We start from the raw sequence: 26,054 nt of genomic DNA, 5'->3' as shown, positions 1-26,054 counted from the left end.
TGCATTTAGTCACTCAAAAAGGAGGTGTCACTACACTCCAGTTGCTAAATGATCTGTTAACCTTATGCTGGCTTTATCTGCTTCTGTTTTCTAATCTTCCTGAATGCTGGATAGACTATTACTTTCTTAGGTTCCCCCACCTCCAGGGTTTCTTTGTATAGCTTTGACTGTCCTGGAACTTGCTCTATAGACCAGGCTGGCCTTGAACTCAGAGATCTTCCTGCTTTTGCCTCCTGAGTTCTGGGATTAAAGGCATGTGCCACTACTGCACAGCTACTTTCTTAGTTTTTATTGTCACAAATTGAGTATCCTTCTTTGGATTTCCTAATTCACCATGAAGCAGTGTGGAATGCTATAAAAGTAAACTTAGATAATGCTTTTTGCAAATTTTAATATTTGAATTAAATGTTATATGTGCTTCCCTCATGTTAGCTTTGTAAATGATCAGTCAAGGAGTTTTTAAGCTTTTCTTCTGCTTCAAAAGTATTTATAATGTTTTTATACTACATATTGTTATGATTTTAGAGTGAGGGCCAGTTGATGGAACTTTTCTGATTTAACTGTTGAGTACCATTTTCTTGTAGATCGTTCTTATGTCAAATGTGAAAAAGCCAACATAGCCAGTTATTGACTCCTTAAGATGTTGCTGTACACAGAAGACATGTTAAATAGTGGTCGTGGGGGGAGGGGTCAATGATTATGGCAAGTGTTTGAAAATCATGATGCCTGAGCTGGCTAGATTTATGTCAGCTTGACACAAACTGTAGTTATCTGGGAGGAAGAAACATCAATTGAGAAAATGCTTCCATAAATTCGGACTGCAGGCAAACCTGTATGTAGCATGAATCTTAAAAGGTACTTATTAATAAAAACAAACCTGGAGCCAGGTACTGGGGTGAATGCTGGAAGATCAGAGAAGCAGAACAGGTCACAGCCACCTCACCTTGCCAGTTCCTCAGCTGATCCTGTTTCCTCAGACGGAAGCCTCTATGTCCTTATCCTTATCTCAGCTGAACTGCTTCTCGAAAGCCTAAAAGCTTAACCAGCTAAAAGCTTCTAGTTTCTGGTCTTCACGCCTTATATACCTTTTGCTTTCTGCCATCACTCCCTGGGATTAAAGGCATGAGTCACCAATGCTTGGCTGTATCCTTGAACACACAGAGATTCAGGTAGATCTCTGCCTCTGGAATGCTAGGATTAAAGGCGTGTGCTACCACTGCCTAACCTCTTTGTTTAATATTATGGCTGTTCTGTTCTCTGACCCCAGATAAGTTTATTAGAGTGCACAATATTTTGGGGAACACAATACCACCCCACCTGTAGAGCATTTTCTTAATTAGTAATGGATGGGGGAGGGACCAGCTCATTGTGGATGCTGCTGCCCCTGGGCTGGTAGTTCTATAAGAAAGGAGGATGAGCAAGCCAGTAAGCAGCATCTCTCCATGGCCTCTGCATCAGCTCCTGCCTTTAGGTTCCTGCCCTGTTTGAGTTCCTGTCCTTACTTCCTTTGATGATACACAGTGCTCCAGAAGTTTAAGCCAAAGAAACCCTTCCCCCTAACTTGCTTTTGGTCATGGTGTTTTATCGCAGTGCTAGAAAGCCTAAGACAATGCCTATCTGTAAATTCTTTCCCGTTCTTGCCATACTGTTCAGATACCTAGGAAACGAAGTAGGAAAGACAGAGGGGGCAGGGCAGCAGTACTGCAGTGGTGTCCTGGTGTCTGAGGAACAGAGTACTTATCCGATTAGGAAGAAGGGTTGCAAAGGTGACTTATACAGGAGCAGCTGGAGAGGCTGCATTGGTAGATTAGTGCCATTGAGTCAATAAGCACATATATTAAGAATGTGGGAATTAGATTTTGCTCTGTCTGAGAAAGGCATTGCAAACCTGGAATGGGGTTTGTTGATAGGAAATCAAGGAGCAGAGTTAGACCAGAATGGAAGGCATATGCACTTGTAAAAGGCATCTGATACCTTGGAAATGGTTGTGAGCCACCCAATGTGGGTTCTGGGAATCGAACTCGAGTACTCTAGAAGACTAACTAGCAAGTGCTCTTAACAGCTGAGCTATCTCTCCAGCCCCCTGTTTTTGTTTTTTGTTCGTTTGTTAATTTTAAAGAAAATCTTTATTTTTGAGTAGCACAAGTATGGCAACATTATTGTAATTGACTGAGTGGGCTGAGAGTCAGCAACCTGTTGATTGGACCCCAGTTCTAGTAGACGGTTTTCTTGAGTCAGTCATTACAGCTCAGTCAGTAGCATCAGAACAGTTGCAGTAGGTGGGCTGTAGAGGTGACTTGGGCTGGATGATGTGCTCTCACAGTTTGAACTCCTCCTTCCACAGTCTGACTCAGCAGCCTCTGAAACCCACAGAGACAGTTTGCCCCCATAAAGCTTTCTCTAAAAATCTACACACAAAATAAACACGTGTAAAAAGTCTTCTAGTGGGCTGGAGAGATAGTTCAGGGGAGAGTGAGGGCAGGGAGTAAAGGAATTTGCCGCTGAGTCTGATGACCTGCATCATTGGAACCCACAGAGAGGACCAACTTCCACAAATTGTCCTCTGACCTACCAATACACACACACTAAATAAATAAAAATAAGTAAATGTAAAAGTTTTAAAAGTTAAAACAATCTTTTGCTTGTAGAAAAGTGTTAAATGTCTGCACTAGCTAATCTCTTTGTGTTTTCTTGATAGACTAACAAAGTAATTAAACTAGGACTTTATAAATATTTAATATTTTATATTACAAATATTTTATATTACAAATAATGACTTATTTGTAAAAAGATATTTCAGATTGCTTTGTGCTTTTTTTTAATGCTGTGTGTATATTATGTAGACTCCTAATTTTCTTCAATTTCCGGACAGTCACTGAATCTCAGTATGTGGCTTAGTCCATTTTCTTGTGTGACGTTGTTGAGCAGGGTTGTTGTTGAGCAGGGTGTTCTGTTTATTGATTCTTCACCCATCTGCCCATCTTCATTAAATCCATATCACTTCCTTACATTTTAAAGCCATCTGCCAAAGAGTAGTTTAGTATGAAGCATCTGTTTTCTTAAAAAAAAAAAAAATGCCAAGAATAATTTCAACATAATTTTTTGTTTTCATCTCCATTTCTGCTTTCTGTAACATGAGAAACCTTAGCTGGTAATAGAGAAGTTCTTAAGTTCATCTGGTCCTTTAAGATCCATTTTTCTAAGCACCATTTGTTTTGTTTGAAGTTTTATGTTTATTATATGCATATGGGTGTCTTGTCTACATGCATGTCTGTGTACCATGTGTGTGTCTGGAGCCCTCAGAGACCAAAAGAAGTGGGATCCCCTGGAACTGGAGTTACAGACAACTGTGAGCCACTATATAGGTGGCTCATCCCAGGTCCTCTGGAAGACCAGCCAGTGCTCCTAATGCTGAGCCACCTCTCGGGTCTCCCACTCAGAACACGATGAGCACAGTACTTATACCCTTCCTTCTATAGAGAAGTGACCTTCCTCACATCCACACCATGACATAGTGATGGAGTTCTGAGCCGAGTGTGATGGCTACCTCCCTAATTTTAAAGGCATTCTTTTCTCGTTATCATCAGCAGCTCAGGACACGGTACTTTATAGAGTTTGACTTTTCAGAAAAGAAATGTTCTTTTCTCTGGCTATATCTTTTTCTCTTTTAAAAATATTTTTTAAAAAGATTTATTTATTTATTATGTACACAGAAGAGGGTGCCAGATCTCATTACAGATGGTTGTGAGCCACCATGTGGGTGCTGGGAATTGAACTCAGGACCTCTGGGAGAGCAGCCGGTGCTCTTAACCTCTAAGCCATCTCTCCAGCCCCTTAAAAATATTTTATTTAATATTCATATATGTGTATGTCTTTTGACCAAATCCTCCCCCTTTCTCTTCCCTCCATTCCTTCCCTATCCTCCCCTCACTCTTCTGTCATAATTTTATATGCTTTTTAAAAAAATTTTTAATACCCACTGGGTCCATTTGGTACTGCCTGTATGTGTATGAATGTGGGACCGTGCACTGGAGCATGAGTAGCCTCTCAGGGGCTGTGTTCCTGAAGAAAACTGACTTTCTCATATCCTAGCAGCCATCAGTTGCTAATAGCTCTCAAGTAGGGGTGGGACTTCATGAGCTCCGCCCCACCTCTGCTGAGACTCAGGCTGCTTGATCTTGGGCAAACCTTTTGCAGTCCTAGCTGCTCTGAGTTGATGTGTGCAACTGAGCTGTTATGTCTGACACACAGTTTCACTGCAGACATCTACTCCCTCTGGCTTGCAGTGTTCCAAGTAAGACTATTGATGACTTTCCCCAGGTAGAATGCATAGAGCATTGCAGCACCATGAAAGTTAGGACGTAAAGAAGAAGCTTCCAGCTTGGTATCTCATGTCCTGTCATCCAGATGTGTGGTATCTTTAGCAGGAGGGTTTTACCCCAAGTTCTGGAGGGTAACTGCCCTCGTTAGGGTTCCTATTGCTGTGAAGAGACACCATGACCACGGCAGCAGCTCTTATAAAGGAAAACATTTAATTGGGGCTGGCTTCCAGTTCAGAGGTTTAGTCCATTATCATCATGGCAGGTGGCATGGTGACATGCAGGCAGACATGGTGCTAGAGAAGGAGCTGAGAGTTCTACATCTTGATCCAAAAGTGAATGCCACACTAGGCCTAGCTTGAGCTTCTAAGACCTCAAAGCCCACCCCCACGGTGGTATACTTCCTCTGATAAGGCCTAACCTACTAATAGTGCCACTCCCTATGGGCCTATGGGGGCCATTTTTATTCAAATCACCACAGTAACTAAGAGCAATGGCAAAACAAACAAACAACAACAGCAACAAAACCCAAAAACCAAAACCATGTTATTTGGAGGGGGGAATCTTACTGAATAACAACTCAAAAAGAGGTAGCCCATTCCCTGTATTGGGCTTTTTATTTGATATCTATGGTCTCTAGGGGTGTCATTGCCCCCCATTATAAGGTAGCTCATTTTATATATGTATGTACACACACACACACACACACACACACACACACACACTTTAGGAAGCTTCTCTGGTAGTGGGATTCCATAAGACATTTCAAAAGTCCTCAGTGTTAGGATTAAATGGGGTTGGAGGATGGGAGGGCAGTATGGGGAAGGATAAGTAACACGAAAACCTCTGGCTGTTTCGCAGAAAATATGTGTTCATATAGACTATGTAGTGTGCTTTACTCATATCTTCAGGCTTCTTTTATTTAGGAGATTAGAAATCTGATGCTTATTTGATTATCACTCCCTTTTATATAAATTTCTCCAGTACTGAGTTACTCTTGATTAAATGACAGGAATGGAATGTTGCCTAGAGGCCTTTTGTTCCTTGCTTTTGAAATATTGAAGAGTGCCCTAATCTCTGCCTGCCTTATGTAAGCAGTGCAGTGACACTGTGTTTGTGGTGGAGGTGGCTGCTATTGTTCTGGAGAATAGTGGGGAGTTCCCAATTGGTGCATACTTACGTGCCATGCTGGTAAACAAAACTCTTATTAAATTAGAAACGCCTATTCACGTATATGCCTTCAGGCCGAATATGACCTGTTTTTAAAGAATCTGTCAAATGCAGACAATGATAGTTTCATTTCTTATTCTGTTCCTGTGTTCTCTCAGCAGAGGTCTGAGTGTGAGGCTTTGTGCTGACTGGTGGGGGTGGAGAGAACAGGACAGCTCTTTCCCTCAAGGGGACCCCAGGAAAGTAGGAATGAATCAATTAACCCTGCTATAGAAAATGATGCAGCTTAATTTTCTGTGTGTGTTTTTGCACAATAAAGCTATGTATTCTAGCCACAACCCGCATTACATCATGAAATACTTGGTTATGGGATGTGTGAGAAATAGTGCATGTCTTAGATGACTCTTAGAAATATCTTGAGATGTTATGTCTGCTGTGGGATTAGCACCCACTGGTTGACTGAGTGAGTGAGTGAGTGAGTGAGTGAATAAGTGAGTGAAGGAAGGAAAGAATTTGGGTGGGAGCAGTGATTGGGAGACAAATACTACTAATGAGATGCTCTAGAAGATAAGTTTTTATTATTGTTACAATAGATTTTTTTTTCAGTTTTATTTGCTGTTGTTCATCCATGATTATTTGAGTTACTGCTGAGAATGTCTCTCTTTCCAGTCCTCTGTCTGGTCTGTAGGCTCCATGTCTGGAGAGGTGGTGCTAGCAGGCTGTGATTGATTGTATTTAAGTTGCATTAAGAAAACTAATTTATGGTAGTACAGTTCTGAGTTCTCCAGTTCTGAGGAGTCTAGTTCTTCTGCCCAACCCATAGCGTAGACTCACCACAGGCAGGAGCATGAGACTCAGGAGTGTATGAATCAGGTGACCTGTGGTTTACAGGTTAAAAACATCAGATCCTCTTGTAACAAGAAGCAAGATCAGTAGGCCCTAAGGAGTTCCATTACTCCTGATGCTTCGAAGACAGCTTTAGTTTTACATGTGGTTCAATATTGTTTCTAGTCTAAAACTATAATTAAAGTGGAGTTTTTTTGTTTGCATGTTTATAAGTGTATGGGCTGCATGCATGTGTTTATAGGTGTTTGCATGTGTATGGGTGCACTTGCACATGTTTGAGTGCATGTGTAGGTCCACAGTTGATATTGAGTATTCTTGATTACTCTGCACTTAAGTCATTGATTCGGGGTCTCTCAGTTGAACTCAGAGCCCACCAGCTGGGCAGTCTAGCAAGCCAGCTTCCCCTGGTGATGCCCTGTCTCTGCCTCCAGGATTACTATGCCTGCCTGGCTTTTAAGTGGGTGCTGAGAATCCTAATTCTGGTCTTCACATTGTACTCTATGCACTGAGGCCTCACCCTAGTCCCAATGGTGGAGTTCTGATGGTGATTCATCACGTTGGTAATAAGAGAATAAAAAATACTTTTTTGGAATTTGTTGTTGTTGAGTTATAATTCAAATCATATAAAATTCACTATCTTAAGTGAGAATGCAGGGTTAGTTTTATTTTATTTATTTTTGTTTTTGTTCTTTTGATATATTTATAAAGTTACACCAAAAACCAGCATGGAATTCCAGAAACTCCGCATGTTAGATACTCTTTCTCAGTCTCCCTCTCCCTTCCCTAGTCTGTGTTAATGACCAATGGATAATATTTTCTTTTTTAAAGAATTTTTCTGCTTTAGAATTTCATAAAAATAAAAGCTGTTTTTTAAAATTTGTTTAGACACTCCCAGAAACATCTTTGCCAAATTATGCCACAAATTTGAAAGACAAGAGTTCTTTAGTTTCATCTCTCTACAAAGTTATCCAGGAGCCACAGAGTGAGGTAAGCACTTTACAGTTTGTATTAATAGTATTCAGTTGATTATTTTATTTAATTATGAAATATAGCATCCATATGTAAAGTAAGAAAAATGTGTATGTTTGCTAAACAAGAATAAAATACCAAAAACTAGAATCCTTACTATGTCCCCAAATCTGTCTTTCTCAGCACTTACTTCTCTCTGGTGTCTCTGGTTCGCCATAGCCTTGAAAAGTCTAAGTCACTGCATTAATTTTTCTGTTCAGCAAGTATTAATGTATCTATTATGAGCCATTACCGTGCTAACATTAGGGACTCAAAGATCAGTGATAGGAGATCTTTATCCTGAGAGAGAAAAGTGGAAGAGACAAAGCAACCATGCTTAATTGAATCTCTCAGTACTATGGTTTATATGTTTGTTCCCTCTAAAATTCATAAACTTACCATTGTAACAAATATTTTAAAACGAGCCTGGGATATGGTTCAACGGTAGAGCTCTTGCCTAGCATACACTAGGTTTTGGTTCAGTTCCTAGCGTAAAAAGTGGGAAGGAAAGACTGGAACGATTTTGGTATTGGTGCTATTCTCAAGGTGAGTTGGGCCTCCTTAGCTTTCTTGTCCTTTTCTGTCTTCTGTTGTGAGGTGATACAGAAAGAAGTCTCTTGGTCTTGGACTGCCCAGTCTACAGAGCTGTGAAGGAATACATTCTTTATAAATTACCAGGTTTCATAGCAACAACAGCAACAAAACAAGACAAAAAATAGACCATGGACAAATACAGGTTTTCTGTGTGGCAAATAAAACAAACACTCCTAGTAGCAGCAAAGCATAGGGAGACTGGGGAAGTGCAAGGCATTTGTTGGATGGTAGTTAGGTCTGGCTAGTGCCTTCCCTATTGTGGGACTAGAGAGAGAGCACTGGGGTAAATGGAAGGGAGATGAGTTGCATGATTCCTTTTGTTTTTGAGCTTATGAAAGGATGTAATAGGTTGAAAGCCGATCTTAGTGTCTCTGTCTCTCTCATCCTTCTTCGTCCATCTGCCTCTCTCTCTCTTGGTAGGGTCTCACTTTGTAGTCCTGGCTGTCCTAGAACTCACTATGTAGACCAGGCTGGCCTCAAACTCATGGAGATCCATCTGCTTCTGCCTCAGAGCATTGGCATTGCTGGCCTACAACTAATCTCTTTGTAACTCATCAATGGTCCCTTCAAGGGAAAAAGAAAAAATTAAAACAAGCCCAACTACTAGTAAAAAACAATTACAATTAGGACATAAAGTACTAAGTCAATGCTGTTTGAATTTCCAGAGCTATTAGTCATTCCTTGTATGGAGGATGTTCTCTTCTCTAAAACATTAATTGTCTAATTAATATTTAAATGAATTTCATAGTCATTCCTTGTATGGAGGATGTTCTCTTCTCTAAAACATTAATTGTCTAATTAATATTTAAATGAATTTCATAATAAATGAACTAAAAACAAAATTCATGATTTTAACTTTATTATTGGGCATGCTCTTGTCTGTTTACCATTACTGAGAATTTGGCTCTGCTCTTTAAGTTGCTTTCTGGAAATGCTTGGTTAAAGTCTATAAAAATGTACACCTGAAAGAGAGCAGGTTGTTAGCTTATCAAATAATATGGATACTAAGGAAGAAGCTTACATTGATTTTCTACAAATATTAACTTCAGCAGTGCATAGAACAGTGGCTGATCCTGATGTTAGGAAGGTTTTAGTTGAGTTTTTGGCTTTTGAAAATACTAATACACAGTGTCAAAAAGCCATAAAGTTTAAAAACTCAGGGAGCTCCTCTAGAGGAATAGATGTTATGGAAAGCCTTGCAGATACCATAGCTTCATTTAATCCTATGAATCATTTTGATAAGTTTCTTATTCTAGTGATTGCTATACTTGTTTTTGCTATAATAATTTTCCTGGCTTTCAAATACATTCTGACTTACAAATATAAGACTATGAGACAGCACAAAAGAGAAAGGGCTGTCTTCACTGTGTGACTGCATCATCTTCAACATCATTAATATAGCTTAGACAAAGGGGGAATATTGTAGGAATTCAGCAGAGTCACTGTATCTGGGGTAGACATTAGAATGAACAGCTGTTTTCTCGAAGTACTTTGACCTCGAAGAATCCTTGTAGAAAGCAGTGACTGTTTTCTATGATCTGTAGAATTGTTTTACCAAAGGGGCATTGCTGTGGGATGTTCTGTATGGCAAATGTGTTGCTAATTAGTCAATAAATAAAACACTGATAGGCCAGTGGCTAGGCAGGAAGTATAGGCAGGACAAGGAGGAGAATAAAGCTGGGAAGTGGAAGGCTGAGTCAGAGAGACACTGCCAGCTGCCACGATGACAAATAGCATGTGAAGATGCCAGTAAGCCACGAGCCACGTGGCAAGGTATAGATTTATAGAAATGGATTAATTTAAGCTATAAGAACAGTTAGCAAGTTAGCCTGCCACGGCCATACAGTTTGTAACCAACATAAGTCTCTGTGTTTACTTGGTTGGGTTTGAGCTGCTGTGGGACTGGCAGGTGAGAGAGATTTGTCCTGACTGTGGGCCAGGCAGGAAAACTCCAGCTACAGGGCATTGCAGCCATCCCATGACTTTGGTCACAAGACACTTCAGGCACCTGAGGCTCTTGTATTATTGTGTATTGCAAACGGTACATAATAAAGGACTAGAGTCATGGGAGCATATCTCTTAACATACAGATTTTTTATTAATGGATGTCATAAAAGTCTCATTGTAACTCAGTTGTTTTAGAACTCAGTATTCTTTTTCATTATTTCCAAAGTGAAGAGTTTCATGATGACATTTCCACATATGCATATAGTATGCTTATCATAGCTACCCTCTCTATGACTTTTCTGAATCTCTCTTCCCCTCTATTTTCTTCATCTATCTTCCCAAAGCCCCTCCCTGGCTTTATGAGAGCACTCGCTTTGCCTGTGACAATGATCTATAGTGCACCTCTATAGTGCACCTGTTTACCTGCTTAATTTTGTTCTTTGTGGCTGAATAAAGCTGCATTTTCTATGTCCACCACACTTCTTTAGCCTTTTAGCTATTGGTGCTGTAGCACCTAGACTGAGTTCATAGTTGTGAACAGTGCCGTGGTGGTAAACATGAGTCTGCAGGTGTCTTTATCAGAAGCTGACTCGGATTCCTTTGGTATATACCCAGAAGTGATATAACTGGGTCATATCATAGTTCTACTTTTAATATTTGGAAAAGTTGAGGTTTTTTTCTTTTTCTTTTCTTCAATGCTGGAGACTGAACCCAGAGCCTTGTTCATGCTAGGCAAGTGCATTACCGCTAAGATATACAATCCCAGGCAGAACTCAGGGTGTATTTTAAAACAGATAGGGGATATGTGGTGATTAGGTTCTCATTAGACTCATAAAAAAGTCACTTAGGAGGCTGAGGAGATAGTCTGTGAAGTGCTTCCCATGCAAGCATGAGGACCTGAGCTTGGTCCCCAGAACCTATGAAAACCTTGAAATGGCGGTGCATGCTTGTCTCCCAGTGCTTGGGAGGTAGAGACAGGTGGAGCCCTGGGGCTTGGCCACCCAGCCCAGCCGAATTTGGAAACTGCAGGTTAGTAAGAGACCCTGTCTCAAAAACCAAGGTAGATGCCACCTAAAGAACAAGAGTTGAGGTTGGCCTTTGCCCTCCATGCGTACGGGCACACACACACAAGTTTAATACATGTATTTGAAGTACAGGCTTATCTTAACAGTTCTTTAATAACCTAATGACCATATGTGACAATGTTTCCATGGGGAAATGTATTCCAAAATGTAACTGAGCCATTAGCAACCCAACATGTTCAGTTGCATGCCTAAAATATATTCAAGTTAGGTATGCCTATATTTCTCACATTGTATGTTGTTATTTTCTGACATTTGTAAGAGTCAGAAGATCTGGCTCCTTTCTGGCTTTTGTGAGTGTGTGCTGTCTGTCATGGTAGATAGCCTTTCTGCCTCCATTTCCTTATATGAATAGTGTGGCTAATCATGTTCTACTTACTGTGTAATGGGAATTGATGTTTCTGTATGAACAGTACTTTGCAAGCTGTAGAACATGGAACAGATGTTGGTGTTTATCTGTATTGGCTTCAAATGCATAATTTTATTTAATCTTTGTGCAGCATGATTTTTTCTTCTCTTTAAATTCGTCTTCATTTAATTCTGCTTTCATTAAGCAAAAATCTTTTTAATTTGGGATTTGAAACTGGTTTAAAGACGTTGAGTGTGTTTTGATTAAAATTGATTATGTGTTCTTACAGAGTGTCTTGAATGATTTTCTAGCAAGGTTCATAATTGCAAATACTTGTTAAACTTAACCAAGCTTCATGAATTGATTCAATTAAAGCTTTCTTGGGGATTTAGAAATATGAGTGCTGGGCCACAGTGTGGAGTCACTTAGAGTTTTTGTTTTGTTTGAGACAGTCTTACCTTTTGCTTTCTAATCACCACTGTGATACGGGGAAAAAAATATCCCTTGTGGAAGAGTAGCTGTCAGAAGGATGTGTTTGACTTAATACTTAGTTTACTTATGTAGTCTATTTGAAATAAAAATGTATACTATTCATTGATTTCTCTTTGTTGTAATTATTAGTAATAGAAATCTGCTTGATAGCTTGATTTAATTTGTCTGCTAATGAAATATATATTTTGTTCAAATTTCCTTAAAAAACAGTACCTGTGAATCTCCTGACACATTTGATCATGTTTTGTGTTTGATCAGGGTATGTGACTTAAAGTAACACTTGAGAGACATGAGAGTCTCTTAACTTGCTTTTCTGATTTTTAAGAGTCTTTAATAAAGGTGTAGTTAGCTTTACTAACATAATGTAATTGGGAGTATTGTGGGAAAGAAAAAGGCTGTAGATGACTCTAACTTATGTATAAAGCCCAGGGGCAGTAACCATGGCTTCAACAGGGACTTGGGTGTACTGGCTCTAACTGCTCTACACACCAGCTGTTACACACATGGGAGCAAGCCGTGGGCCAGGATTCCTGTCTTCGTTTCTTCTGCCTTGTAGACAATCCCTTATATGTTGACTTCTCATTTACTAAGAAGAAAGGCTAAGGAAGAGACACCCCCATGGCTTAGCTGAGAGGTGAAACGACATGACCAGAGTAAGAGTACTTGATGAGAGCTGTAGAGCATCTTGCTGATGAGTTGTACTGTCCTCCGCTCGAATTTAAAGCTTTCTGAAATAGCTGGGTGGAGACTAGTTTGGCTTCAGGAAAATTAAAGTATTTGTCTATTTCAGAGTTGACCATTCTGAGAAGCCTTTTAGAATTCATGTAGTGGTGTCATTCACTAGTTCATGTTTACTGTGTTATCCATCTCTTCCAGTTGCTAGAGCCTGTGTGTCACCAGCTCTTTGAGTTCTACCGCAGCGGGGAGGAGCAGCTACTGCGGTTCACCCTGCAGTTCCTCCCGGAGCTGATCTGGTGCTACCTCGCCGTGTCAGCCAGCAGAAATGTGCACAGCAGTGGCTGCATCGAGGCCCTTCTTCTAGGGGTTTACAACCTGGTTTGTATTTGATGAACTAACAAAATGCTTTTGGAAAACTGCTTCTCATTTTAGTAAAACCACTATTCATTAAAAGAAAGAATAGCCAAGCATGCTGATGGCATGCTTTTAGTTCCAGCATTTGGGAGGCAGAGGCAGACGGATCTACTTGAGTTCGAGGTCAGCCTAATCTACAAAGCAAGTTTCAGGACAGCAAAAAAAAAAAAAAAAAAAAAAAACCAGAAAGAAAAGAAAAACCTAATGGTATTGAGGCATCCATATAATTAACTAAACAAACTTGTATGGGTTAAATGAAAGCTGAAACGCAGAGCATTTGAGTTCTCTTATAGAGATAGCAATAACAACAACAATACCACTAGTGGGGTTTTATTTCATTTGGTTTTGAGGCAGAGTCTCACAATGTATCCCTGGCTGGCTTGGAACTTGCTACCTAAAACAGGCTGGCCTCAAACTCACAAAGATCTGCCTGTGGTGATATTTTGTTGTACCCTAGCCCAGCAAGCTCAGACAGTTTTAGAGCAAGACTCTTAATCTCAGGATCACGGGTTCATGACCCACATTGGGTGCCAAATGTTGTACGAAATCTAATAGGTATTTTAATAAAAAAACAACAACAACAACAAAAAAAAAAAAACTGGAGGAAGATATTGGGGTAAATGCTGGGAGATCAGAGAGACAAAGGAAAGAGCCACAGCCACTTCTCACTTCACCGTCTCTGCTAATCCTTCTGACTGAATGTCTCTGAGTCCTCAGCCAAAAGGGGTCCAACCAAAGAGGGCCTCTATCCAAAAAGGGTTCCTCAACCGAAAAGGGCTTTATTTCCTGTCTCCTCATGCCTTATATACCTTTCTCTGCCTAGCCATATTACTTCCTTCTTAGTACTGGGATTAAAGGCATGTATGCTTCCCAAATAGTGGTAGCAGAGGCGTGAGATCTCAAGTGCTGGGATTAAAAGTGTGTGCCACCACTACCTGGTGAATCAATCTCATGTAATCCAGGGTGGCTTTGAACCCACAGATATCCAGATGGATCTCTGCCTGTTGAGTGCTAGGATTAAAGGTGTGTGCCACCACTGCCTGGCTTCTATATTTAATCTAATGGCTTGTTCTGTCCTCTGGTCTTCAGGTTTTATTAGGGTACACAATATATCACCACATCTGCCTGTCTCTGACTTTCAAATGCTGGGATTAAAGTCCTGTGCTGCCATGCCTAGCTACTACTATTGTTTAATTTTTTACTTACTATGCATTTAAGTTTATCTATAAGTCTGTTTCTTACCTTTACAAAATAAGTGAGTAGAAAGATCTAATCTGAGACTCACTAGTCATACTTTGTAAGTCTCCACTGTCTCCTGAGCATGTGCATTCTATTTAACAGTGTGTGTCATTCATAGCTTGAGCATCAATTATGAGATGACATTCTGGATACTTATAGTTTGTGTTCTTTAAGATGGAAAAGAAAGGTGAGGTCCTTTTGTAGACACACGTCATGTTTAATTGACTTAGAGACTAGAACTTGTTAGCGAGGAACAATCACTATGCTGTCCATGCCTCGGCCATCCTGAAAACAATGGAACGTAAGTTAATTGGGTTTTTTCTGTGCTGCACTACAGCACTCTGCTCTGCTTTTGTTTTTAAAATGCAGCAGTATACATGATAGCCACTGGTGCTAATGGGTAATTAATAGTGGATCACCAATGTTAAAGATTTTTAACTGACTGTAAAATTCCTTTTATTCTGCTCTTTTAAAAGTTGTCTTAGAGGAAAGAAAGGAAAGGGAGAAATGTAATTAATATTATAATCTCAAAAAATTAAACCTGGAAGAATTGTCCTAACAACTTATTTTTAAAATGTTATGTGTTCAAGATGACTGTTTTAAGATATTTTCTTTTACTTTTGTAGGAAATAGTTGACAAACAGGGACATAGTAAAGTATTGAGTTTTACAATTCCATCTTTATCCAAACCATCTGTATATCATGAAGTAAGTAGCTTTTTATCAAAGTAAATTTATTGGGTCCTAAGCTCTGATAGTCCCATAAATTAGGGTGTAGTTACCTGTGCATAAAGGTGAATTGTTAGTACCTCAAGAAGTACTAATTAGCACCACACAGAGTGTATACTGTTCCAAAAATGAGATAAGTCAAAATCACTAAGCAGTGAACTAAGATCTGATAGTGAGAGCCTTGTTGAAAGTATCTTTTTAATCTTCGTGTAATGGGTAAGACATCTTAATTTATACGTATGTGGGGATGGGTGGACAATTGTGTACTCTATGATAGAAGTTGGAAATTAAACTTTTTGATTTTCATATGTGAAAATGTTTTTAATTTTAATTAATGAAAATGTGAAAGTGTTTTTAATTTTTATTAAATCTTGGAGTGGAAATTGGCTAGGCAGTCTGAATATTCGTGAACTATATGGTGCCCCTAGTAGGCACTCTCCGTTCTTTGTGTACTCTTAATGTCACATTTAACAGAACAGCTTCTTTTCTTTAGCCTTCCAGCATTGGGTCTATGGCTCTGACTGAGAGTGCGCTATCCCAGCATGGCTTATCCAAAGTCGTGTACAGCGGGCCCCATCCTCAAAGGGAAATGCTTACAGCACAGAACAGGTACACTGTGAAGAACCAGTTCTTCTACCACACCAAGTTGTGAAAACATGATTTCAGTAAATTTAGTGTTTAATGAGTTATATGTAACAATTACATGGATATTGAATCATTTTATAAAAGAATCGAACATATCTAGATTTGTCCTTGTACTTTGCTTCAGATTATCTGGAGCACTGAGTTTTTTTTTTATGACGTATGGTTGTTACTTGCAAAGACTTCTTTTTCCTCTGAGTTTTCCTTACTGTGTTTGTGATGTGTAGGTCTGGTTCTGTTGCATAATATCTGTTAACCTTCCTTTGGTTTGTCTTCAGGTTTGAAGTGTTGACATTCCTTTTGTTGTGTTACAATGCTGCCTTAACCTACATGCCCAGTGTTTCTCTTCAATCACTGTGTCAGATTTGTTCAAGGTAAATTTAAATTCCTATTGTTCTAATACTGGAGGATATGAATGTAGGTAGGACTGCTAGTTTATTGCATCCCTAAGTTATTTTTGTTTTGTGTAATTGTTTGTTTAAAACATTATATAATTCAATATCTAGTGTATATTAGAAATAGTAGCTACCAGAAAACCACAATGATGAATATCTAACTGAGTAGTGTTTGGATGGAATATTAAATCAGAGGGATTATATTACTTATATTACATTTAAAATGATGGCATGATGGTAACCTTTTAATTTATGAAATGTGATTAGGTATTCCTTTTTATCTTGTTTTTGTTATTGTTTATCTATACTGACTGTCCTCTAGTTTGCTGCCAAAAAATCAGAGAAACATGGCATTATGTTTTCTTCCTTAAAAAACTAGAGCTAAATGTTTTGTTGAATAAGTTATAAAATTTGGGGCATATTATGCAAACATTAAAAATCTTAAGAATTTTTTAGCATTTGAACATTTAATAGCACATGTGGTATGTTTGTTACAGCTCTTATATTTGCTAAATATGATCAAAATGATAATACTTCACTTTATTGGGAGCAATTTAAAGTAATTTTATTTTCCTTTGTGATAGTCTACAATTCTCTAGTTTTCTATGATTAACATTTTTAAAACAATAAACAAAACAGAAAAAAACTGAGATTTTTACCTTTTACAAATAAAGTAAATAAGGGAAATTCTGTAGTTAAGGAAATTAGGTGAAAATTCATGTTTGAGTAATTTATTTAGTAAGTAAAAATTAGCCAGAAGAAGGGCATATCAGTTAGCTTTTCTCATTGGTATGACAAAATACTGAGGAAGCAGCTTAAGCAAAGAAGAGTTTGTTCCTGCTTGCACTCTGGGCATACAGTCCATCCTGACAGAAGGCGCTTAGAGAGACTGGAGCTGTGGGCTGGCAGTCACGGGAAGGAGCAGAGAGATGAACGCTGGTGATTGTGTATTCCTCACTGCAGAAGCCCGCCCATGGGATAGTACTGCCCACCTTCGGCCGTGTTCCCTCCCATAGTTAAACCCCTCAGAAAGCACCCTCTCTGAAGGGCCCAGACCCTGGTTCCTAGGTGACTCTAATCCTCAGGCACAGTGTAAAGTAAATCTGTGTCTGAAAAGCCCTCTGACCTACACTGCTTCCACCTTGGGCGAGGGAGTCAGTTGGGTTCATTGACTTCTTAATTTAGTAACAGGTATCAGAAGATTAAAGATCAAATTCCTCTGAGGCGAGGCTCAGGCTTCCCAGAGTCTCTTTTCTCCCCACCCCCAATTTATGCACTTGATGTGAGAAGTGAGAAGGCAGAGATAGGTCATGATGGACAGCACTCAAAAGAGTCCAGAGACACTGGTGAGCTATATTTTGGACCTGTGGGAGGGCAGGCTGCTGCCAGTTAAGGACCCTAGCTAAGGCCAGAGATTCGGTGGCATCCTGGTCTGGCCTCAAGCCTTTCCTTTCTTTCTCGGCTTTGGCCTTTGCCATGCAGGCTGCTCACACAAATGGTCCCCTGGCCCTGAGCATTGTGCCAGCCTTCCTTAGTGTGCCTCTGCGGGCTTTGTCGCCTGTGCTCCCGAACTTGAGTTTACAGTTGGCTCCAATTCCTTCTTCCAGTATCTGGGCACCCTGCATCAGATGCGCTGGGTCTCAGCTTCACAGGTGCCATGTACCCACATTAAAGTTCCTGCAGCCTGAGGGTACAGGGCTCCCAGGTCCACTCCACGCACCTAGTCTTGGTGGAGCTGAGTGTCCAGAAGGTGAGAAAGGCTAGAAGGAGCCCTCCATGCTACAGCTCACTCGGTGCCTGGATTGCCTCTCATCACGAAGTTCTGTTTGTTTTAGTTTATCCAAGTTATTTTCCTTGAAAAAATAGCAAAATCTGCTGATTTCTCTTTAGAATTCTCTCTCAGGAGGTGTCATGTTTACACAGGGTATAAACAGTATGTAGCTCGAGCTGCTCTGGAACTCACCATGTACACCAGGCTGGTCTTGAACTCACAGAGATCCACCTGCCTCTGCCTCCCAAGTGCTGGGATTAAAGGTGTACATCATCACTATGTCTAGCAGGAGCATTAAATTTTTTTATCTGTCTGAAATTTATTATGGATATTTCATGGAACTTGAGTCTGAATTACAGTAATTTTTCTGATCCTGAAGTTTGTACTAAGAACTTAGGAATTAAATATTATTCTAAAGATCTGTTAATGACAAGATCCCATGTAATGTCCCCAGAATTATTGATAGCTGAATTGATCAAAATTAGTAAACTAACCAAAGAGTGTCTGATTCTTCTGCTTCATACATCATCTGCCTTTGTCTTTACAATCTTTTCCCCGTCTAACATATTCAGGGAAATGTTATAGGCAAATGTTTTGTTTGGGAGATTGTTTTATAGATATTAGACTTGTTATTTTTATTGTTGGCTCATAAATATTAGAAAATCATCTGCACTTAACAAATGTGTTTATTTGGTCTTTCCAGAATCTGTGTCTGTGGCTATCCTCGACAACATGTAAGAAAATACAAAGGTGTAAGTAGCAGGATACCAATTTCATCCGGATTCATGGTGCAGATGCTAACAGGAGTCTATTTTGCCTTGTAAGTGTGTCTCATACACAAAGCACACTGGTGGTTCTTTGGCATATTATAGCTTGCCAGTCTGTTTCTACAAGAGTGTAATCTCAATAGATAAACAATCACCTTTTTTTTTAGAGACTGGGTTTTTTTTGTGTAACAGTCCTCGCTGTCCTGGAACTCACTTTTGTAGACCAGGCTGCCCTCGAACTCACAGAGATCCCCCTGCCTCTGCCTCCTAAATGCTCGGATTAAAGGCGTGTGCCACCACCGCCCAGCCAATCATATTTTTATGAAAGAATAGGAATCAAGTTCTTAATAGTTTTATCATTTAAAACATGTATTTTAAAGTTGTGCACAATTTCAAACTGACTAAAACACTTCGTTTTTTAGAATTCAGGGTCAGGATGAAAATGGATAAAATGTGAATATGCTCAATTTCTATACATGACTTTTTTTTGCTATGATTTTCAGATTGGATTTTTAAAATCCCAATTTTTTTTGTTTCTAGAAATTTTAGCTCTTCAAAAGCACTATAGAGAATCTTCAATCAGAAACAACTTATTAATTTCTAACATTGGTGCTTAATCTTAGGTAGTAACTTAGATACCAGTGTATATCTGAATCCTGTCTTGTACTTTGTAATTCTCATGTTATAAGACACTTTACATTATATTCTCTTGATACTTTAATTTACTCTGGTAGAATAAGCTCCTTGACTCAGGGAAGAATTTATGACTTAGAGGCCAAATGTGGCCTGCACTGTGAAGTTTACTGAGACATAGTTGTATTCCTGTGTTTGCTCTCTGGCTGTGGCTGCCTTCCCGTGGCAATGACAGAGTTGAGTAGTTCTGATAGAGAGGGCGTGTCCCCCATTAAAACACTGAATTTGGGGGTTTGGTTGTTGTTGTTAGAGACAGCATGGCCCTGAACTCCTGATGCTACGACTTCCTCCCAAGTCTTGGGATCAGAGGTGTGTGTCACCATGCCTAGCTCTGAAATACTTGTTACTGGCCCTTCAAAGAGGTTTTCTAAGCCTTGTGTTAGATCATTAGTGTGGCCTCACAGGGCATGGATACTCTGCATTTTTCTTCTCATTTCATTTTGAGTATCTTCTGTGATCTGTCTCCATGCTTAGCTTTCCCTGACTCGGTAGACTTGACCTGTAGTCGATCGACTCCAAGGCCACTGAACGGTTGTCATTTCGTACTGTGTTTTGCTTCTACTCTCTTTGTTCTGCTCTTCCTTACAGAGCATTTCTCTTCTGCAATCTTTGTTGTGAGGGTTGCCAGTCTTTTCCACCAGAGCATTTAAAATATTGATCATAGCAGTTTAAGTTACCCTGATAGCCTCAATATTTGGGTCACTCTGGATTGAGTTCATTTATTTATTTGTGTATTTAGTAGTGCTGGGGATTGAACCTAGTATCTCATAGAAGTTCTCTACTGCTTACCTGTATCTTTGGCCCTGAATTTAATTCAATTAATTACTTCATTATTGACAGGCTTCTTTCCTCTTGCTTATAATATGCCTTGTAATTTTTGATTGTTCATGATTTCAATCAGTAGTAGGGCAGTAGAAACTGCTGTAAGTGTGATTTTTGCCTGAAAATGGGTATGATTCTTTTTCAAGGGTACTAATGACATTTTGTAGGTAGGGCTGTGAAGTTAAGAGTCAGAGCCCAGGGCCCTGGCAGCCTTAACAAGAAATGTGAAAAGCAGAAAAAGGAGTTCTAGTCAGTGTAGCCATATTGGGAGAGGAGCACGTTATAGAGGACAAGAGGGAGACATAGCTGCAGTCCACCCATTGTGGAGCCATCACTGTCTGCTCCAGGCTCTCGCAGGGTGGTGACAAGTTGTCAGGCTATTGACCGGTATTCCTGGGAGACAAGCTCCCTCCTTGGCAGGCACTAGTCCTTTTCTTCTCCCAGCATGAGACTCTTGGGGAACCACCAGTTTCTTGGGATTCCCAGTTTCAATGGGCTGATAGCCAAAGGGAGGGGCACAGTGTCTCTCTTTGCTCTTGCCAGGATGGTTTCTGCAGGGGTTGCATTACTGTTGCCATAGTTACAGACATACTGTAAATCCCCCTACTCTTGCCTAGTTTCGGTGGGAGCTGGATTGCTGAAATTTCCCTCTTTCAGCTCTCTCTGTATGCCTGCCCCTAGAGGGGGTCTCTTCCCCCATTTTCTAGTCCCCTTCAGCAATAGAAAGTTATTCCTTATTTCTCAGTGTACACTAGCCTGGCACAGATGGGGATGGAATGTCAGCCGGCGTTCTAGGAGAATGAGGTTTATATTCCCCACCCCCCAGTGCCTCAGTTCCTCAACAACTATGCCCTGAGGGTTATAGGGTAATAGGATTGACTATCCTCTCCCCAAACGCTGTAGAACTTTTGTTCACATGAAAAAAAAAAATGTCTGGCAAGGTCCTTGTGCTTTTCCCATGACCACCTTGCTCTTTCAAGCCTGCACCACCAAGGGCTGCCTTTTCTGATCCCCATCCTGCTTCTCATGTTTCCTGTGCATACCTACAGGAGGCTTGTGGGAAGCCTGTGTGGTGGTGTGAATGTCCATGTATATGCTCCAGAGTTTTTGTATGTGCTGCTAGCTCCAGAACCAGCTTCATGGTGTGCTAGAACCTGTTAGAAAGCTTAAGTGAATTCTCCCTATTTTGCAACATGCATTATGGTCCCTTCTAAATGACCATCAGAATGCAAAAGAACAGCTACTTAGGAAAGTGGGTAGTGTTGGGTTCTCCTTAAAACCATGGAAACTACAAAGTAATTTGACCGTAAATGGTTCAGAACATTATTCTAAAGTATATAATTTATTATGTTCTGAGTTACTTTGACAGTATAAGATGCTTTGAAATTGCCTTAGCTCTTTGATTTCTGTTCTATAAATAGTCATGTTCTTTAGAGAAAAAAATGTACATGTATAAAATATTCTTTGCTATTAATAGGCTTTCAGATAATAGGAACTCCATGATTTAAAATACATTCTTAAGGAGAATAGGATGGTAAGTGGTGTGCTAATGTGCTCTGTTGCTTTCTTTAGTAAAGATAAATAGTTCCTCATTATGTTTTGTTCTGTTATATAAGATAAATTAAAAATAATACTTTCCTTAACTCTTATGATTTTGTAGATACAATGGTGAATGGGATCTAGCTCAGAAAGCATTGGATGATATTATATACAGAGCCCAGCTAGAATTATATCCAGAGCCACTGCTGGTAGGTTCTTTGTATAATTATGCAAATTTTTAACTTGTAATTTTTCAGTTTAGAACTATGCATTGAGAAGTAATTCATGGCATGATAAAATGTCATTGTTCCTCAGTGCTTCATCTGTTGTTTTACTGGGAAATGTTACATTTAAAAGCACTTATATCTAAAATTTGGAGATTTTATTAGAGTGACTTAATATGATATTTAACTGATAGTATTCTCTTCTGCTTATAAGAATTTCAACATCCAGATACATTTGTCAATTAGCATTCGATATTGAGAAAGAAACCTAATTTAATATCTGACAATCACAAGCCTCATCCCATTCATGCTCTTTTAAAGTATAAGCATCCCTCTGACCCTCTTACTCCTTATTGGTGGGTATGTGGATCATCATATAAAATACCTCAGGAAAAATATTCTTTTTATAAATTTATTAACACTTAATCTTGTATTTTATCTAAAAGTAAATACTACATCTGTTTATTGACCTTAAACTTTATTTTTTCTTTTAGGTTGCTAATGCAATAAAGGCTTCATTGCCTCATGGTGCCATGAAATCTAGTAAGGAAGGTACAAGGTGTATTCAAGTTGAAATCACACCAACTTCCTCTAGAATATCAAGAAATGCAGTTACCAGCATGTCAATAAGAGGTCACAGGTGGAAAAGACATGGTAAGAACTCTTCAGATTTGAGCACTGGTGATCTTTCCCATGTCTCTCTGCGATTGTGGGGCTAGAACTTGTAACTTTAGGAAATAGCACCTTTGTCGCCTGGAAAAGGATGCTATCTCATCACCTTTGACTCCTAGCTTCTCTTCCAGGGCAACAGACACTGAGGGGGATGGGCGTTCTTCTGTTAGATATGTGAATGAAGAATTATGTAAAATTGTGCTTACTGCAGTAGAGGTGGAGAGTAAGAAAACTGCATTTTGGGTTTGTTTTGTTTTGTTTTGTTTTGTTTTGTTTTGTTTTTTGTTTTTTGTTTTTCGAGACAGGGTTTCTCTGTGTAGCTTTGCGCCTTTCCTGGAACTCACTTGGTAGCCCAGGCTGGCCTCGAACTCACAGAGATCCGCCTGGCTCTGCCTCCCGAGTGCTGGGATTAAAGGCGTGCACCACCACCGCCCGGCGAAAACTGCATTTTAACTGCTCATATACTTTAAGCTGCTGTTCTTGAGTAGTTGCACATAACCTTTAATGAATGTTCCTACTCCTCAGTCAGGCATGTAGCATGCAAGTTTTTTCACAGTAGATAAAACTACCAGTGATCTTATATTCTGTCTGGACTCCCTGGCAAAGAATGCCATGTTGTTGATACAAAACCAGGCGTTTCTATTTTACAAACTCATTTTCATTGAAGATTGTGTCAGTATCCCTTCTTATCAGCTTCAATTTATTATTTTAAAATGTTGCTGGAAGTTAATTTCCTTCACCATGTCATCTTCATGCTTTCCCATTTCCCTCTCTTCTCTTTTAATCGCCTACTTGTTTAACCCCTTCTTCCTTTTATTATTTCTCTCCTATCTAGCAGTTATAGTAGGAGGAAGCAGAGGATTAATATCCTCACCTCAGAAGAGACCTTTGCATGGGAGGCAGAAAGCTGCTTCTTTGCCCCAAGAGAGTATGGAGAATGTGTTAAGGGGGAAACCTACTCTGCCTTCTTCCTCCTCTGCACTGAGATGAAAATAGCAGCTCAGCTTGGTAGACTGTCACTCACATCAGTGTTCCCTGGGGAGAGAGTGGGGAAAAGAAGTATCATAACAGATCGTAACTCAGAAAGCTGATCCTGACTGAGAAGGCTTGCCTTTCCCCCTCAGACATGCTAAGAGAGAATATGCCAAAAAAGAACAAGAGCCAAGTTAGACAGTCTAACCAATGATCATTTTTAAAGTTACTGTAGCAAGTCCTGAAGACCCAACAGGGGACATAAAAGAGGTGGTGATGTTTGCTATTAGGCAAATAGACATACAAAATCCATTTAAACTTGCCAACCCCAGACATCTTCAGTTTCTTCAGTGAAGTTCCGCTGTTCAATGAGAATACATTACAGAAAGAAGGGAATCTAATGGATATGTGGTATGCTAAAGATCAGTGGTTCTGTCCAGCTTCATTGTATGAAAGTAGGTGCAGATACAACAAGCCAGATCGAAATCCCAAATTACTGCTTCAGAAAGTATAAGAATGAATTTCGATTTCTACTTTCCCTTCTTGCTGTTTAGATGGATATTGGGAAGTGGAGGGGGGAGGTCGTACAGTTCAAACATGAGAGAAATGTTGACGCTCCCTAGTGTGTGTGTGTGTGTGTGTGTGTGTGTGTGTGTGTGTGTGTGTGTGCGCGTGCACGTGCACGTGTGTGAACATGCCTAAGTATGGATTTAAGAGAAAGAGATACATATTCTGCAACAAGGTGGACGTTATTTTTCAGAAACATTCTGTAGGAAAAAAGTGGCCAAAACAAGATAAAAGACTACTTGCATGTATTGTGTCTGTTATGCTCTTATGGATCTATGTTCCATGTTGACCGCTGTTGTACTCTCTCTCAGGCTACCACCTCATCAAAGTAGCCTTTTTATTACCTGTTCCTCTATGTTTATTATCCTTCACATCACTGAGCACCTCCTGTTTATGAGTGCAAAAAATGCCGTGGATGAGGAAAGAGAAGAAAATGATCTATAGAAGAAAAAAAAGACACACCATGAGCAGATACAGAATATGGCTTAGCCTTATTTATCACCTTCTGTAGTAGGAATTTCTCTTATCCACTGGCTATAATAAAATGGTACTTGTTTAGTCTTATTTGTCTCTAGAGATAGGCTGTAGTATCCTTTTTAAGGGTAGTCTTGGTTTTCCTTCTTGGTGAGTTTCTATTGTTATAACAAAATACTCTCAACACCCCCCACTAGGTGCTACTTCTGAAAGACTCCACAGCCTCTCCACCCTCACACTAGGAGCCTAGTGTCTAGCACTAAAGCATATAGAGACCATACCTTCCTAGGGAAGCACGGTTCATGAAGTTACCACGTGCTCAGTTTAACCCTTCCCTGTGTCCTTTTGTTATGTCTGTGATTTCTGCCTGGACATGTTCTTGTTCTGGCTCTCTAACCAGCACTGGATTCTTGTGGAGAAGATGGTTATCATTGTACACCTCCTAAATATATAGACAGTTTTCAAATTAAAATAGATTTTAAATTTTCTTTATATGATTATATGTATTTATGTAAAAATTGCAACAAAGTATAAGTAAAACATTTCTTTAGAAATAGTATGAAGGGAAAAAAAGAAGTAGTATGAAGGGACTTGTAGATTCCAGGGTGGCCCACAGTGACCTTCCTATATGCTCATTTTTCTGAAGCATGGTACTGTGGAGGTCACTTCAGGTTATGACTCTGAGGACATTGAGAGTCCGGAGTTTTATGGAAGCCTGGATATACTTTCTATTCATCTCCTCTCACCACTCTTCCTGCAGCCATCCTCATGGGAGGCTGTGTTCTTTCTAAACCTTTCACCATGTGACACAGTTAGAACTAGGACTTTGTAACCCTACAGTAGTGGTGATGGAGCCTGAGAAAGGAGGCAGGAAAAGCAACATCAATTTTAAGGCATATTCTATTGTTTTCTTCTTGACTCCTTCGTTTTTCTACTTGTGAGAAAGACTACAGCACTTCTTTTCTGTTGAACTTTATCTTAGTTACTTTGTATTGCTGTGAAGAGACAGCATGATCACAGCAACTAATAAAAGAAAGAATTTACTGGGGGCTTACCTTTTCAGTAGGTTAGAGAAGAAAGAATTTACTGGGGACTTACCATTTCAGTAGGTTAGAGAGGAAAGAATTTACTAGGGGCTTACTGTTTCAGTAGGTTATAGGCCATGACCATAATGGGGAGCATGGCAGCCTGTAGGCAGGCGTGGGTAGGCAGGCATGGTGCAGGAGCAGTAGCTAAGAGCTCACACCTGCTTCACAGCAGGAGAGAGGGAGGAAAAGAGAGCAGGAGAGAGGGAGGAAAAGAGAGCAGGAGAGAAGGAGGAAAAGAGAGAGAGTGTGTAGCTAGGGTTTTCCTGCCTGGCCCACGGTCAGGGCAAATCTCTCTCACCTGCCAGCCCCACAGCCGCTCAGACCCAACCAAGTAAACACAGAGACTTATATTGCTTACAAACTGTATGGCCGTGGCAGGCTTCTTGCTAACTGTTTTTACAGCTTAAATTAATCCATTTCCATAAATCTATACCTTGCCACATGGCTCGTGGCTTACCGGGATCTTCACATGCGGCTTGTCATGGTGGCGGCTGGCAGTGTCTCCCTCATCCAGCTTCCTGTTCTCTCAATTCTCCTCTCTGTTAGTCCTGCCTATACTTCC

At 39.9% G+C, this 26,054-nt stretch overlaps 1 protein-coding gene across 8 annotated transcripts in view; it reads left to right on the top strand.

The window, feature by feature from the left end:
* The window catches only part of Hycc1 (hyccin PI4KA lipid kinase complex subunit 1), an 85,890-nt gene that overhangs the window by 22,794 nt on the left and 37,042 nt on the right, over positions 1-26,054 (top strand). For all 8 annotated transcript variants that reach the window (XM_059257804.1, XM_059257797.1, XM_059257799.1 and 5 more), the window contains 8 exons: positions 7,221-7,322; positions 12,684-12,863; positions 14,765-14,845; positions 15,360-15,475; positions 15,787-15,882; positions 18,378-18,494; positions 21,617-21,704; positions 22,214-22,373. In XM_059257804.1, the coding sequence (XP_059113787.1) occupies positions 7,221-7,322; positions 12,684-12,863; positions 14,765-14,845; positions 15,360-15,475; positions 15,787-15,882; positions 18,378-18,494; positions 21,617-21,704; positions 22,214-22,373 (940 nt within the window). The remainder of the gene's footprint in view (positions 1-7,220; positions 7,323-12,683; positions 12,864-14,764; positions 14,846-15,359; positions 15,476-15,786; positions 15,883-18,377; positions 18,495-21,616; positions 21,705-22,213; positions 22,374-26,054) is intronic.

The sequence above is a fragment of the Peromyscus eremicus genome, chromosome 3 (assembly GCF_949786415.1).
Source record: "Peromyscus eremicus chromosome 3, PerEre_H2_v1, whole genome shotgun sequence".
NCBI classification, from domain to species: domain Eukaryota; kingdom Metazoa; phylum Chordata; class Mammalia; order Rodentia; family Cricetidae; genus Peromyscus; species Peromyscus eremicus.
Note: the sequence above shows the minus strand (reverse complement) of the source record. Positions and strands in the feature narration are given on the sequence as shown.